The sequence below is a fragment of the Cetorhinus maximus genome, chromosome 5 (genome assembly GCF_964194155.1).
Source record: "Cetorhinus maximus chromosome 5, sCetMax3.hap1.1, whole genome shotgun sequence".
Classification (NCBI taxonomy): domain Eukaryota; kingdom Metazoa; phylum Chordata; class Chondrichthyes; order Lamniformes; family Cetorhinidae; genus Cetorhinus; species Cetorhinus maximus.
In genome coordinates, this window is record NC_135883.1 from 18,073,104 (window position 1) to 18,088,371 (window position 15,268).

Here is a 15,268-nt window from a genome sequence, read left to right on the forward strand (position 1 = left end):
TGCCAGCTTCATCTAAACACTGCTGCTTATATCTCAATATAATACCAAAATCAGTAACACTCTGAATAGTTAGGTGTACACAAAAATATTATAGAGAAAGTGAAAGTTGGGCAACAGTTTCCATTGGAATTGGAAGCAAAACGTGATTGAATAGTTGCAATGAGAAAATGTAGAACCAGTTATGCAAATGAAATATTGGCAGATTGTTGAAGGGCTTTTCGTGTGATGCACATTGACACTTAACACCACATTTTTCTTTAAGTTAACAGCTTCCACTTTTCATTATTTTAACAAGGTTAATCATTTTTATTTACAGATCCTTTCGAAGTATGTATGGTGTCAAACTTTGTCTTCCTAAATTAACATGACAAAATATATATTTAAGATACAGGACTGTTTGAAATCTGTGTTCTGCTTTATACAGGGGAACACCTGTTTAACAGACAGCCTAGGCCACAGTCATGGAACTCCTAAAGGATGGCTGCTGGCTTCCTGTGGCAGAATTAGACCTTTTCCCCGCCTTTCTGCTTTAACCATTTTGTCTATCCAAATTCCTCAGTTTACAAATCTGTGTCATTAGGGCTTTGCTTTCTGTTTATGAGCAATTATTGCATCTTTCATCCTTAAGTTGGCTCATTCTATTTTCAATAACTTTTTTGCACGATGATTTTTTTTTTTGCACTGGGCATTGCTTACTCTTTCTCTTTCAGCTCATAGTAGAACATTTTAGTGCAAAGTATGTGGAGTGATAAATGGAGCCACCTTTTCGTTGAAGTATGAAAATAATTAGATTTCGATCTAATTTTTAATTTATTGCCTGCTGTTGTTAGGGCTTCAAAGGACAACAAGAATGGAGAGAAGCTGGAGCTGACAATTTCCAACATAAATGCAGATGTACTGGAAATGCTGCTGGAGTTTGTTTATACTGGTTCACTCATCATCAATTCTGGAAATGCAAAAACGCTGCTGGAAGCTGCCAGTAAATTCCAGTTCCGAACTTTCTGCAAAGTTTGTGTTTCATTTCTAGGTAAGTAAATTAACCATACGTGCATAAATAAATACATGCGGTAATTATTTTTGTGCAATATACAAAAATTTTACATGTCGCTGTGGCTCAACAATTTTGAGTAATAACTGAACCATGCTGACTAAGATGGTTCCAGGTTCACATCGGATGTTCAAGTTGAATAATATATACCCTGCTGCCCCATGACAGGGGTACTACGTAGGAACATAACAAAAGCAATAGGCTATCAATCCTGTTCTGCCATTCAGTTAGATCATGGCTGATCTGTATCTGAATTCCATCTACCCACCTTGGTTCTGTAATCCTAATACCCTTGTCTAACAGTAATCAATGGCAGTTTTGACATCTAGCCTCAACCGTTTTTTGTTGATGCAGAGCGCTTTCCAGATTTCAATTACTATAATTAGCCTCTGCACACTTGGTTTAAAGGAAGGAATATGGGCCCAGGTTCTGGTTTTAGACCTCTAGCCAGTGCTTTCTGCTGGAAGCATATGGTTTGGATATCGGACCAATAGAAACTCCCGCTTGTCCATGACGTCATCAATAGTTTGTTTGGGAGAAGTACTGCAGTTCCTCCAAAGTAAGGTTTCAAGATCCTCAAGAGGAGTTATGGATGAGGTAAAGGTAGACCAAGAGTAGAAGCTTTAAACTAGGGAAAGACCAATTTTACTATGCTGAGAGGTGTTTTGACAGAAGTGCACTGGAAACAGCTACATGAAGGTAAGTCAGTGTCAGACTATTGGGAGGCATTCAAAGATAAGCTAATAAGGGTTCAGAACAAATATATTCCTGCAAAGAAAGAGGGTGTGACTCCCAAATTCAGTTGCCCCTCGATGTCAAAGAGCATACAGAGTAGGAAAGAAAGCTTATGTTGAATGCCAAAAGCTCACTACTGTAGAAAAGCTAGAAGAGTATGGAAAGTGCAGGGGTGAAATTAAAAAGGGAATTAGGAAAGAATAGAGAGGGCATGAAAAAATATTGGCAAATAAAGTCAAGGAGAACACAAAGAATGGTTTATTATTATGTAAAAAGCAGGAGGATAACTATGGAAAGGGTAGGAACAATCAGAGATGAAAAAGGTAACTTGTGTAAGGAGACGGGGGCCCTAGGCAGGATCCTAATGAATACTTTGCGCTTGTTTTTACAAAAGAGAGGGACAAAGAAAATATTGTAGCTTAAGAGGAAGAGTGTGAAATGTTAGATAGGGAGGGAATGTTTAGGTGTTTGGCATCTTTGAAAATGGATGATCACTAGACCTGGATGAAATGTATCCCAGGTTGGTAAGTCAAGCTAGGAAAGAATTAGCAGAAGTTCTGACCATCATTTTCCAATTCTTTTTCGGAATGGTGCCAGAGGACTGCTAATATTGTATTGTAGATGCTGAAAGGATGTTTCCCCTTGTGGGGGAGGCTATAGCTGGAGGGCATAGTTTAAATAATTAGTTTAAAATAGTTTAAAAGTAAGGGGTCTCCCATTTAGGATGGAGTTGAGGAGAAATTTTCTCTCCAGAGGGTCATGAGTCTGTGGAACCCCCTTCTTCAGAGAGTGGTGGAGGCTGGGTCACTGAATATTTTTAAGACTGAATTAGATAGATTTGTGATTGACAAGGGAGTCAAAGTGTATTGGGGTAGGAAGGAAAGTGGAGTTGAGGCACAATCAGATCAGCCACAATCTTATTGAATGGCGGAGCAGGCTTGAGGGACCAAATAGCTTATTCTTGCTTCTAATTTGTATGTTCATATGTTACTGTCTTTAAAACTGGAGGAAGGCATAGCCCAAGTAATTACAGGCCAGTCTGCCTAATCTCAGTGGTGGTCAAATTATTGGAAATATTTCTGAGAAACCGTGTAAATCAGCACAGATTAATTGAGAATAGTTTGCATGGATTTGTTAAGGGATGGTCCCAATGGCTAGTTTGATTGGATTTTTTGAGGTGGTAACAAGGAAGGTTGATGAGGGTAATGTGTTTGATGTAGTCAACAGGGATTTTAGCATGGCTTTTGGCAAGGTCCCAAACTGCAATTGGTCAGAAAATTAAAGAGACCCAAGAAAATCATGAGATTCAAGGGAAAGTGTCAAGTTGGATCCAAAATTGGCTCAATGGCAGGAAGCAAAGCTTTATGGTTGGCAAGGTTTTTGTGACTGGAAGGCTGTTTCCAGTGGGGTTCTGCAGGATTCAGTACTCCCGCTGTTTATTTATCAGTAATATAGATTTAAATGTAAGATGCATGGTTAAGGAGTTTGCGATTGATATGAAAATTGCTCATGTAGTTGGTAGGAAGAACGCTGTAGACTGTAGGAAGATATCAATGGACTGGTCAGGTGGGAAGAAAAATGACAAGTGGAATTCAGTCTGGAGAAGTGTGAGATAATACATTTGGGGAGGACAAACAAAGCAAGAGAATACAAAATGCATGGATTCTGAAAAGTGTAGAAGGACAAAGAAAGATTGGAGTGCATATCCACAGATTTGTGAAGGTGGCTGGACAGGTAGATAAGGTGGCTAAAGAAGGCATGCAGGATATTTCACTAGCTGTGGTCCCAAGTATAGGAGCAAGGAGGTTAATCTGGAAATGGATAAAACACTCGTTACACCACACTACAGTTCTAGACACGAATTACAAGAAGAATTTGATCGCACTGGAGAGTATACAGAGGAGGTTTACGAGGATGTTGCCAGGAATGGGAAGTTTTAGCTCTGAGGAAAGATTGGTTAGGCTGGGGTGGTTTTCTTTAGAGCAGAGGATGCTGAGGGGAGATTCAATTGACATGTATAAAATTCTGAGGGGTTCAGATACAGTAGAGAGGAAAGACCGATTTCTGTTAGCAGATAGACCAATAACCAGAGAGCATAGATTTAAAGTCATTAGTAGAAGGATTAAGGCAGTGTTGAGGAGTAATTGTTTCAGTCAGAGGGTGGCAGGGGTCTGGAACTCACTCCCTGAAAAAGGTGGCAAAAGTAGAAACCTCATTATATTTAAAAAACATTTGGATATGCCCTGTAACCAATGGGGCTACAGGCCACAAGCTGAAAATGGGATTAGGCTGAATAACACTTTTTCAGCCGGCATGGACATAATGGACCAAATGGTCTCCCTCTTTCTATGTTTCTTTCTAAGAGAGATGGAGAGGTGTGCAAACTGGCAAAAAAAAACAAAGATAAGGTAGTCACTAACAGAGCAACAGTGAAAGGTTTTAATGATACATGTTGGATCAACTTGCTGGACTGTGTCAGATACCACAGTGGTAAATAGCACAGTAGAAAACAAAATATTAAAGCCCTTGCAACCTTAGTGTCATATTTGACTCCGAGCTGAGCTTCTGGTCACTGAATCGCAGGATCAGCAATACTCCACCTCAGTAACATTGCCCACTTTTGTCCCTGCCTCGGCTCATTTGCTCCTGAAACCCTCATCCGTGCCTTTGTTATCTATAGCCTTGACTATTCTAACTCAGTCTGGTTGGCCTCCCACATTCAACCCTCTATCATCATCATCCACTGTCCAAAACTCTGGTGCCCCTGTCCTAACTCACTCCAAGTTCCAATCTCCTATCACCACTTTGCTTGCTGAGCAACATTGGCTCCCAGTCAAGCAACATTTTGGTTTTAAAATTATAATCCTTGTTTTCAAATCCCTCCATGCCCTCTCCTCCCTACCTCTGTAATTTTTTCCAGCCCCCAACCCTCTGAGATATCTGTGTTCATCTAATTTTGGCCCTTCAAGCATCACCGATTTTAATCGTTTCATCATTGGTGGCAAAGCCTTCAGTTGCCTGGGCCCTAAGCTCTGGAATTCCCTTCCTACAGCTCTCCACTTTGCTTTCCTCCTTTAAGATACAGTACTCCTTAAAACCCCACCTCTTTGACCAAGCTTTTGGTCATCTGACCTAATATCTTGTTATCTGGCTCAGTGTCATCTTTCGTTTCAAAATGATGCTGTGAAGCATCTTAGGATTTTTTATTACGCTAAAGGCATCATATAAATATAAGTTGTTGGTGGTGTTGTCTGCTCAGTGTGCTTGTTACAAATTCTGCCTGTTACAATTGTACAGTTGAGCTGCTGCTTATGAAAACAATGAAAGCACACCAATTACCAATCTGTTATACTTCATTGACAATCAATTGCTGTCTGATTTTTCTGAAGAGGGAAGGCCTGCAAAGTGAACAACTCATTGTTGTAATAGCCTCTCAAATTCATGGCCCTTAGATTCTGAATCAGAAAAGCTACTAACTTTTGGGTTAGAGTTGTAACTTTTTTTTAGAAAGATCAATGCCTGTGTTCCATGCTTTATTTTATTTAAACATTCAGAGCTGTGGTTTGTCACTGGCAAGGCCAGCAATTTTTACCCATTCCTGATCATTCATGAGAGAAGGTAGTGGTGAACCATCTTCCTGAACTGCTATGGTCTGTGAGATAACAGTGGAGTAGAGAGCTGCAGGAGTTGATCTAGCTACAGTGAAGGAATATTTCCAAGTCAAGGTGGTGTGTGACTTGGAGAGTAACTTGGAGGTGGTGGTGTTCCCTTGCACCTACTACCCTTCTTATTGTAGATGGTAGAATTTGTGGGTTTGAGAGGTGCTGTTCAAGGAGGCTTGGCGAGTTGCTGCAGTGCACCTTCTAAATAGTACATACTGCATCCACATGGCCTGAATAGTGCAAGGAATGAAAGTTTAAGATGGTGGATGAGATGCCAATAAAGGTCCTGGGTGGTGTCTGGCTTCTTGAGTGTAGTTGGAGCTACACACATCCAGACATGTGGAGAATATTTCATCACACTCCTGACTTGTGGCTTATAGATAGTGGAAAAGCTTTGGGAATTCCCATCCTCTGACCTACTCTTGTACCCACAGTATGATGGTAATGCTGTTAAACGTATAAGTGAGGTGGTTAGACACTTCCTTGTTGGAGATCATCATTTTCTGGCACTTTCATGGCATGGATGTTACTTGCCACTTATCAGTACGAGCCTGAATGTTGTCCAGGTCTTGCTGCATATGAAAACGGACTGCTTCAGTATCTGAGGAATGGTGAATGGTACTGAACATTTTGCAATCACCAGTGAACATCCCCACCTCTGACCTTATGATGGAGGAAGTTCACTGTTGAAGCAGTTGAAGGTAGCCAGGACACTGCCCTGAGGAACTCCTGCAGCAACGTCCTAGAGGCTGAGCTGATTGGCCTCCAACAATCAAAACCATCATTTTTTGAGCTAGAACAGACGAATATATGAATTAGGAGCAGGAGTAGGCCACTTGGCCCTTCGAGCCTGCTCCACCATTCAGTAAGATCATGGCTGATCTGATTGTAACCTCAACTCCACATTCCCATCTACTCTTGATAATCTTTCACCCCCTTGCTTATCAAGAATCCATGTGCCTCTTAAAAATATTCAAAGACTCTGCTTCTACCATCTTTTGAGGAAGAATTCCAAAGACACTCAGCCCTCTGAGAGAAAAAAAATTCTCCTCATCTCTGTCCTAAATTGGTGACCCCTTATTTTTAAACAGCAGCCCCTAGTAGTAGATTCTCCCACAAGAGGAAACATTCTCCCCACATCATCCTTGTCAAGAACCCCTCAGGATCTTATATGTTTCAATCAAGATGCCTCTTACTCTTCTAAACTCCGGCGGATACAAGGCTAGCCTGTCCAACCTTTCCTCATAAGACAACCCACCCAATCCAGGTATTAATTTAGTAAACCTTCTCTGAACTCCTTCCAGTGCATTTACATCCTTCCTTAAATAAGGAGACCAATGCTATACACAGTACTCCAGATGTGGTCTCACCAATGCCCTGTATAATTGAAGTATAACCTCCCTACTTTTGTATTCAATTCCCTTCGCAATAAATGATAATTCTATTAGCTTTCCTAATTACTTGTTGTACCTGCATACTAGCCTTCTGTGATTCTAGGGCACCAGGATCCCTAAACCCTGCTTCATCTTGGAGCTTTGCAATCGCTCTCAATTTTGATAATATGCTTCTTTTTTATTTTTCCTGCCAAAATGGACAATTTTACAATGGACTTCAATTTTGCTGGAGCTCCTTGGTGCCACAAATGTTGTCTTGATGCCATGGGCAATAATTCTCAACTCACCTCTTTTGTACATGTTTGGTGATGAGGTCTGGAGATGAGTGGTTGTGGCAGAACCCAAATTAAGCATCAGTGAGCAACTTATTAATAAGTGTTGCTTGCTAGCACTATCGATGACACTTTCCATCACTTTGTTGATGGTCGAGAGTAGGCTGATTTGGTGGTAATTGGCCTAATTGAATTTTTCCTACTTTTTGTGGACAGAGCATACCTGGGCATTTTCCCACTTTGTCAGGTAGTTGTACTGCAACAGTTTGGCTAGAAGTGTGGCTAGTTCTGGTGCACAATCCTTTAGCATTACAAGTCTTCACCATTACAGTTGGGATGTTGCCAGGACCTCACTATGTCCACTGTGCTCAGCCGTTTCTTGATGTCACATGGAGAGAATTGAATTGGTTGAAGATTGGTATCTATGTTTTGGAGGTCTTGAGGATGCTGAAATGGATCAACCACTAGGCACTTCTGGTTGAAGATGATTGTGAATGCTTCAGCTTTGTATTTTGCATTCAGTTGTTGGGCACTAGTGTCCTTGAGGATGGAGATGTTCATGGAGCCTCCTCCCCCTTTAAGCTAAATTGTCTACCACCATTCACAACTGGATGCGACAAGGCTGCAGAGGTTTGATCTAATCCATTGGTTATGGGATTGTTTAATTCTGTCTTTAGAATTTTGCTTCCAAAGTTTAGCATGACTGTAGCTCTGTATTGCAGCTTTGTTGCACCTCATTTTCAGGAATGCCTTTTGCCACTTCTGACATGAGATCTTTGTGATTGTGGGCTATTAGCTCTCTGCTTTATGTGTTGATTATTTCAATAATCACCTTTATTCCAGCTATTTCTCAAGATTAATTATAATTCTTCTAAAGTGCAGCTCAGTTTTCAGAAAGCCAGCAGTATAGCAAACCTGTCTAAATGCAAACATAATATGACTATTACATTGTTATTAGTAGTCATTTGATAGTGCAGAACTTGAGTATTGCTGAAAAAAAATTTTTGTCAAAGCTTTTCGGCTTGCACTCATCAGGACAGCTTACAAGAAAATTTCAATGTCAGAGAAACAACATATTTATACTGTATGAGAAGAGAGTGCTGATTGGTTGGCAAGTGGACTCTGATTGGTAGAGCTGTTGGTGACTGACAGTTAACTGCCAAGCATTGCTTGAAATTTAAACTAGGCACTTGACTCTGATTGGTCAAAATATTGCCCTGGGGATTGAACCATCAAATGGCTGTCACTCACTTTGTTTAGCTGAAACAGGCACAATGTGTGTACATATTCTTTCTGTCTGCCCTGTGTATTAATATATGTAGCTTCCAGTATACACAAATACGCCACATTGTGAGCCCGACTGACAATCTTAAATTCGTTGTCAGCGTAATTCTTAGCACATTGAGGATTATTTAACAAATGTTGTCCAATCATGGAATCACAATCTAATGTTGGATACCAATACCAGATACTAATCTTCAGCTTGCTGGACATATATAAGAGCAATGAGCTGCCATGTGATATATATGACGGGGTTTGTCCTCATGATTGGTTGCGTCCACATATGTATGGGCTGCCTAAGTCACACAAAAGTGATGTCCCTTTACGCCTAATCTTATCTATGACAAGTTCTGTACAGCATGAATTGACTAAATAGTTGGGCAAATAGTTACAACCAGTTTTGAGCAAGTTTTCCAGATACATGGTGAAGGATTCCTTCATATTTGCAAAGACCATACAGGACTTGCATTTCGATATAAATGCTATGTTCATGTGCTCATTCAACTTTGCTAGCCTATTCACCAATGTTCCCCTTAAGGAAGACCTAGATATTTGCACTGCAGCACTATGTTATGGCAATCTAGAACTGCCACCATTGCGTGCATCAATGTTCATTGAGCTTATGACCTCAGCAACTCGCGCAGTTGAGTTCAGTTTTAATGACACTGTGTATTTCCAAATAGATGGTGTTGCCATGGGATCCCCTCTAGGCCCAGCTCTCGCAAACATCTCTGTTGGGTTCCATGAGAAACATGTCTTCAATGGAAGGACACGCAACCAATATACGATGATACGTTTGCTATGTTTAAATCCGCAGCTGCAAGTAATAATTTCCTTGCATGTCTTAATGGGCTCCATCCTGCACTCAAATTCATCTTTGAAATGGAGCAGTCAAATAAACTCATTTTCTTTCACGTACTAGTTGAGAAATCTGCCAGGGGGTTCTCTATCACGGTCTACTGCAAGCCTACCTTCACTGATCAGACAGAAAGAACATGTACACACAGAGTACCTGTTTCAGATAAACAAAATAAGTGACAGCCATTCACTGGTTCATTCCTCACGGCAATGCGGTGACCAATCAGAGTCAAGCTGCCTGGTTTAAATTTCAAACAATAGTTGGCATTTAACACGACGTCAGTCACCTTCAACTGGTGCATTCTCCATGGCAACAGCTCTACCAATCAGAGTCCACTTGCCAACTAATCAGCACTCTGTTTTCATACAGTATTGATATGTTGTTTCCCTTGGCATTGATATTTTCTTGCGAATTGTCCTGATGAGTACAAGACGAGAAGCTTCAACAAAAACTGAGATAAAAGCAAAATACTGCGAATGCTGGAAATCTGAAACAAAAACAAAAATATCTGGAAAAACTCAGCAGGTCTGACAGCGTCTGCGGAGAGGAATACAGTTGACGTTTCGAGTCCGTATGACTCTTCATCAGAACTAAGGAAATAGAGAAATTAGGTGAAATATAAGCTGGTAGAGGGGGGGTGGGACAGGTAGAGCTGGTTGGGGGGCAAGTGATAGGTGGAGGCAAAGAAGAGATTGCCAAAGATGTCATACCTTTGTCCTTTTGTCTATGACATCTTTGGCAATCTCTTCTTTGCCTCCACCTATCACTGGCCCCCTATCCAGCTCTACCTGTCCCACCCCCCTCTACCAGCTTATATTTCACCTCATTTCTCTATTTCCTTAGTTCTGATGAAGAGTCATACGGACTCGAAACGTCAACTGTATTCCTCTCCACAGATGCTGTCAGACCTGCTGACTTTTTCCAGGTATTTTTGTTTTTGTTTCGACAAAAACTGTCACTTCTTTCAGCAATACTCAAATTATTATTAGTTCCTTGTAAACCATTCCCACTTGATAATACCATGTTTAATGTAAAACAATGAGCAAGACTTAGGTTATTTTAGAGATTCTAACCGTTAAAAGCTTATGTTTTGCTGAGCATAGCTGATGTAACAGACTTTCTGAAACAGCTGAGTTGATGCTCATCATGTCCATATCAACTGCATGTCAGCTGCAGACATATTCTAATAGCCTGTCTTCAGCTGACAATGTTACTTTCTCTACAAAGCAATTGTATTGTACACTACAAAGGATGCTGCCATAATGTTTCCATCTGTAGTTCTACTACATCTTGAGCTACATTACTGTCATTATCTCTTAAATAGAAAACACCTCATCCTTCACTACTATCCAGCGCATGGTCAGTAATGTTGAGGAAGTGTCAGCATAGTGCAATGAATTTCTCATGCCTGATTCATCCTTATTAACAACTTGATAGAGTTGTTACATTGGGTTTCTGCTTTGTAATCAAAAGTTGCTTCTACTTCAAACAAATTTAATTAATATCTGTAAATGTTTAAAAATATATAAGTTGTTGCTATTAATTTATAAATAGTGACATTAAAATTCCACACAGGACCCAAGTCTCCTATCATAACTGTGGGAGACTGAAGAATTTAAGAGCCAATTTAAGGATATCTTGATGATTCGCAGTGAACTTTCACAAAGTGCCATAATCCCAAGCTGTGTGTTGTTCAAGAGCAATTCTTGAGACTACTACAAAATGCTGCACAAATGAAGTAATTATGTTACCCATGAGATAGCCTTTTGATTTCAAGCATGCCAGGCTGGATATTTTCTGAGTGAAAGCCTGCATTTTCCCACAGGAAGAGAAACAACAAACTCACTACAGAATAAAAAAGTCTATTGAAGCTTTGATCACTTAGTTTTACTACAGCTCTTTCACTTGATCTGCATATGCTCAGATAGCCGTACTTCCCAATGATATTAAAACAAAGATAATGTAGATGGTGCAAATCTGAAAAAAAAACAGAAGATGCTGAAAATACTCAGCAGGACTGGCAGCATCTGTGGAGAGAGAAAGAGTTAATGTTTCAGGTCAACAACCTTTCGTAAAAACAGTTCTGACGAAAGGTCATCGGTCTGAAACATTGGCACAGATCTTCTGCCAAGCGGCAATCATCATCGGATTTCTGCTCCGCTCAAAATTTCAACGAGCCGACGGTGATCCACATTTCTCACCAGGTCTTCTGAGCCCAACTTCTTTAAAAAAGTCCTACGAAGATCTCCATCACAGAACTATAGTGTCGGGGGAAGACAAGCCATGCCCCTTTTTTACGGTGCTATCTGCTATAAGGTAAGTTTAAATGTCCAGTGTGAATGGGTGAATGAATGAATGTTGGGGTGGTAGGGGGGTGTGAGGTGGCAGGCGGGTATGGTGGTAGGTGGGTAGAGTAGCTGGTGGATGAAGTGGCAGTTGGGTAGGGTAGCAGTTGGATAGGGTGGTCAGTGGGTAGAGTAGCTGGTAGATGAGGTGGTAGTTGGGTAGGGTGGCAGATTGGTAGGACAGGTAGGGTGTTAGGTGGGCAGGGTGGTAGGTGTGTCAGGAGGTAGTCAGGTCAGATCAAGAAGGGTAGTCAGATAGAGGGCTGGTCAGGTCAGGGGTAGGAATAGTTAAGTAGTGGGGGTGTAGTCAGGTTTGGGTGGAGGGCTAGTCAGGTCTAATCAGTGGGGTAGTCGGGGGTTAGCATGGTTGGGAGGGGTAGTTGGGCCAGGTCAAGGGTCGTCGGGGTCAGGGGAGGCAGTTGGGGATCAGTGTGATTGATTGGGGGTTCAGTCCTGTAGTTGCCCAGGAGTTAGACTAGGATTTTTCTGTCTAACATTTCCTGGGAAACTATCCAGGTAAGTCCACGTAACTGCCCAAAGTCTCTGACTGGAACTCAGTGGGAGACTTTTGTGGAGGGTCCCAGGGAGGAGGGGAATTACCTGTCAGAAGTTCAAACTTCACAGGAATTCCCACGGATGTCATCATGCTGGCACTTCCCTGGAAGTCCTGATGCGCACCTTGAGTCATAAGTCTCTGACAATCTGGAGACCGGAAGATCTGAGTTTTTCTCTGTCTACAGCTGCCTGACCTGCTGAGTATTTCCAGCATTTTTTTATTTTTATTTCTAATAATATTTAGTTGGTTTCACTCAAAAAGAGTTGAAACAGTAATGATACCTATCGTTAGCAATATCCTATATCTGAGCAGCCTGTGAGAGAAGGATCATTGATACTCAAAGCTGCAGTTCTACAAAAGGCCAAAAGGATAAAGGGGAGACATGCAATAAATAAGCCCCAGGACACGCAATAAATGTTACTAGTGTATGCAAAAACAAATGTTATTATCTCCCACCAAAAATGGAATGGTTAAATATATAATTTTGCAGTTGAAAATGATCTCATCTATAGCATATAAGACTGTAATCATTCAGTTTTGAGAGTGATGTCATAGTTCAGTTTTATGAGCTAAATTTGGTAAATCTAGTGACCTGTTGATTGTTGATAATAATGAGTCACAATAAAATTCAAGAATGAGAATGTTTAAGTAGCAATTTACTAATAATATTGAAACACCTCCATAAAACTGTACTGAACACACTAGTGGCAAAGTCACAAAGTAGACATGCTTCTCAAGACCCCATGGCTGATATCACCAAAGTTCACATTTCTTCACTCTGTTCCACAGAAAATAGCTCAGGTTCAATCTTCACAGATAGGGCCCTCATTTTCCTTTATATAATGAGATTTAAAAACAAAATTAACACACAGAACGGATTTTGGAATATGTGTTTAAAATTCAAGATATTTATTCTTGGAGATAATTGCTTCCATTAAAAATAAATGAATTAATATTTTTTTTTCTTCAGGAAGTAATCCCCATTAGCAAAACAAAGCAGTGAATCAAATAAAGTAGTATACTGTGCCCTCATTATAACATGATCAGCAGGAGTTGAATATAAAAGTATAATGATACTTGTGTGCCTTATAGGAAATTCCATAAGATGGATCTGGAAGCGCTCCTATGCCAAGGGCTAGAAGCCCTTGAAACTGAAAATGTTATAAGAAATCTGAGGAATATGTTCAATAATGTGAATTGTACAGCTAGTGAAAAGTCTTTTAAATTGACAGCTGGTTCTAATATCTTTTAATGTGTGTTTCATTTTTCTTTCAGAGAAACAACTAACAGCTACTAACTGCTTAGGAATACTAGCTATGGCAGAAGCAATGCAGTGTAACGAACTACACAACATGGCAAAAGCCTATGCACTGCAAAACTTTCCAGAAGTAACAACCCAAGATGAGGTTCTGAATGTCTCAAAGGATGATCTCATTGCCTTTCTCTCCAATGACAACCTGAACACAAAGGCTGAAGAACTTGTGTATGAAGCTGTAATTAAATGGATTAAGAAGGATCCAACAAACCGGACACAGGTATATCTCTTGAATTAGAAAATCAGTTAACATTTCTTTAACCAATGATATCATTTTCTTTACAAAGCCTAGAACTGGGCATTTCTCCTTGGTTGCAATCATGGTAAAAAAACTTTCCAACATCCTGCTGTAAAGATTTCCCCCATCAATGTCTCCCGTTAGTATATTGTTCCAGGAAGTAAGTTAATTAATATTTTGTTGATGTTTTGAAGTTTTATTGCTATGTGAAACAATCATTTTATTCAGCAAGTATTCCCCATTAGTAGAACAAAGCAGTAAATCAAAAGGTATTGGGTTGGGCTTTACCGTGCCGCCCCACACCATCCCCCCCACCACTACCACCCCACCCCCACCCTGGGGTTATGGGAGTGGAGGTGGTGAAATAGCAGGGAGCCCCATGGGGACATATCTCATGCAGTCCCGCCACCAGGGAAGTTCTCTGAGTGGCGGCTGCTAGGCAGATTGGCTGCCCACTCCATTTTGCTGACAGCGGAGCTGCCCCTCCCCATGCTGTCGGGGGAGGCCACCATCTTCATGGAGGCAGCACGAAGTGGCAGCTTAGGGAAAACATCGAAGCTTGAGGCTCCATGGCCCAAAGAGAGGGCTGTTCGCAAGGAAGGCAGCCCCTCGGGCCCCAACAATCCCCCGAAGGATTTTCCATGTGATTGGTGGAGACTTCTTCCCTTGGCCAGCCTGAATTTTAATTTGTACTTAACTCTATGAGGCCATCTCCATCTTGAGCGCAGTCTGATTGGTATCAGAAGGCTTCCTGCCATCCTTAGTTGGATAGTGGTCCTACAGACAGCCAATTCAGAGGTTACCTGTGTAATATCACTGAGCCGGTCCCGCTGTCAGCAAGCGTGGGCTTGGGACCTGTTTTCCATCCCAAGATTGAGTTCCCAAAACCCATGGTAAAATCTAGCCCATTGTCTCTTGCTGGGTATAGTTCTAGTGGGGTGCCACCAGTCCTGCAATGCCCAGCCCAAGTGACTATTATTCATATGAACTAAGACATTGTCGGTGTGCTTGTTTCCTACACTACAGCAGTGACTACACTTCAAAAGTACTTCATTGGCTGCACAGTGCTCTGTGATATCCTGTTGTCATGAAAGGTGCTATATAAACGCAAATCTTTCTTTTTCCCTTTCTTCTTACCAACATGCATGACCATTCAGTTTTTCGTAAGAGTAGCTGGATAGCAACCAGGTGCAGGACTTGGGTTTGGTGTCGTATCCCAAATGTTCACCTAACCTAGCACAAGTCACTGATTACTCTGCAATATTTCTAAACCTGTGAATTCTTGAGATAATGGTGACCTGTAATAGGCGTAACAAAGTTCTGTGATTAAATAGTTCAGAACTGTAGCCATTTTCTTATATGCAAATTTGGTAAAAATTTCAATAAAGACAGTTTTACTTTCTAGAGTATGTTTCTTTCTCCCCCATCCTTTTCCTTTTGCTATGCCTTCATATCTATTCTGCTTCTATGCCCAAAATGGTAAGATGAATAAAGACGCTTTTGGACAGCTATTAAGTGGTTTGTTGAAGTGACCTGGTAAAGATTTCCCATCTGATTTTCTCA

General features: G+C 40.9%; 1 protein-coding gene across 6 annotated transcripts in view; it reads left to right on the forward strand.

The window, feature by feature from the left end:
• klhl29 (kelch like family member 29) overlaps positions 1-15,268 on the forward strand; it is a 529,985-nt gene that overhangs the window by 415,416 nt on the left and 99,301 nt on the right. For all 6 annotated transcript variants that reach the window (XM_078541558.1, XM_078541553.1, XM_078541555.1 and 3 more), the window contains 2 exons: positions 831-1,027; positions 13,428-13,687. In XM_078541558.1, the coding sequence (XP_078397684.1) occupies positions 831-1,027; positions 13,428-13,687 (457 nt within the window). The remainder of the gene's footprint in view (positions 1-830; positions 1,028-13,427; positions 13,688-15,268) is intronic.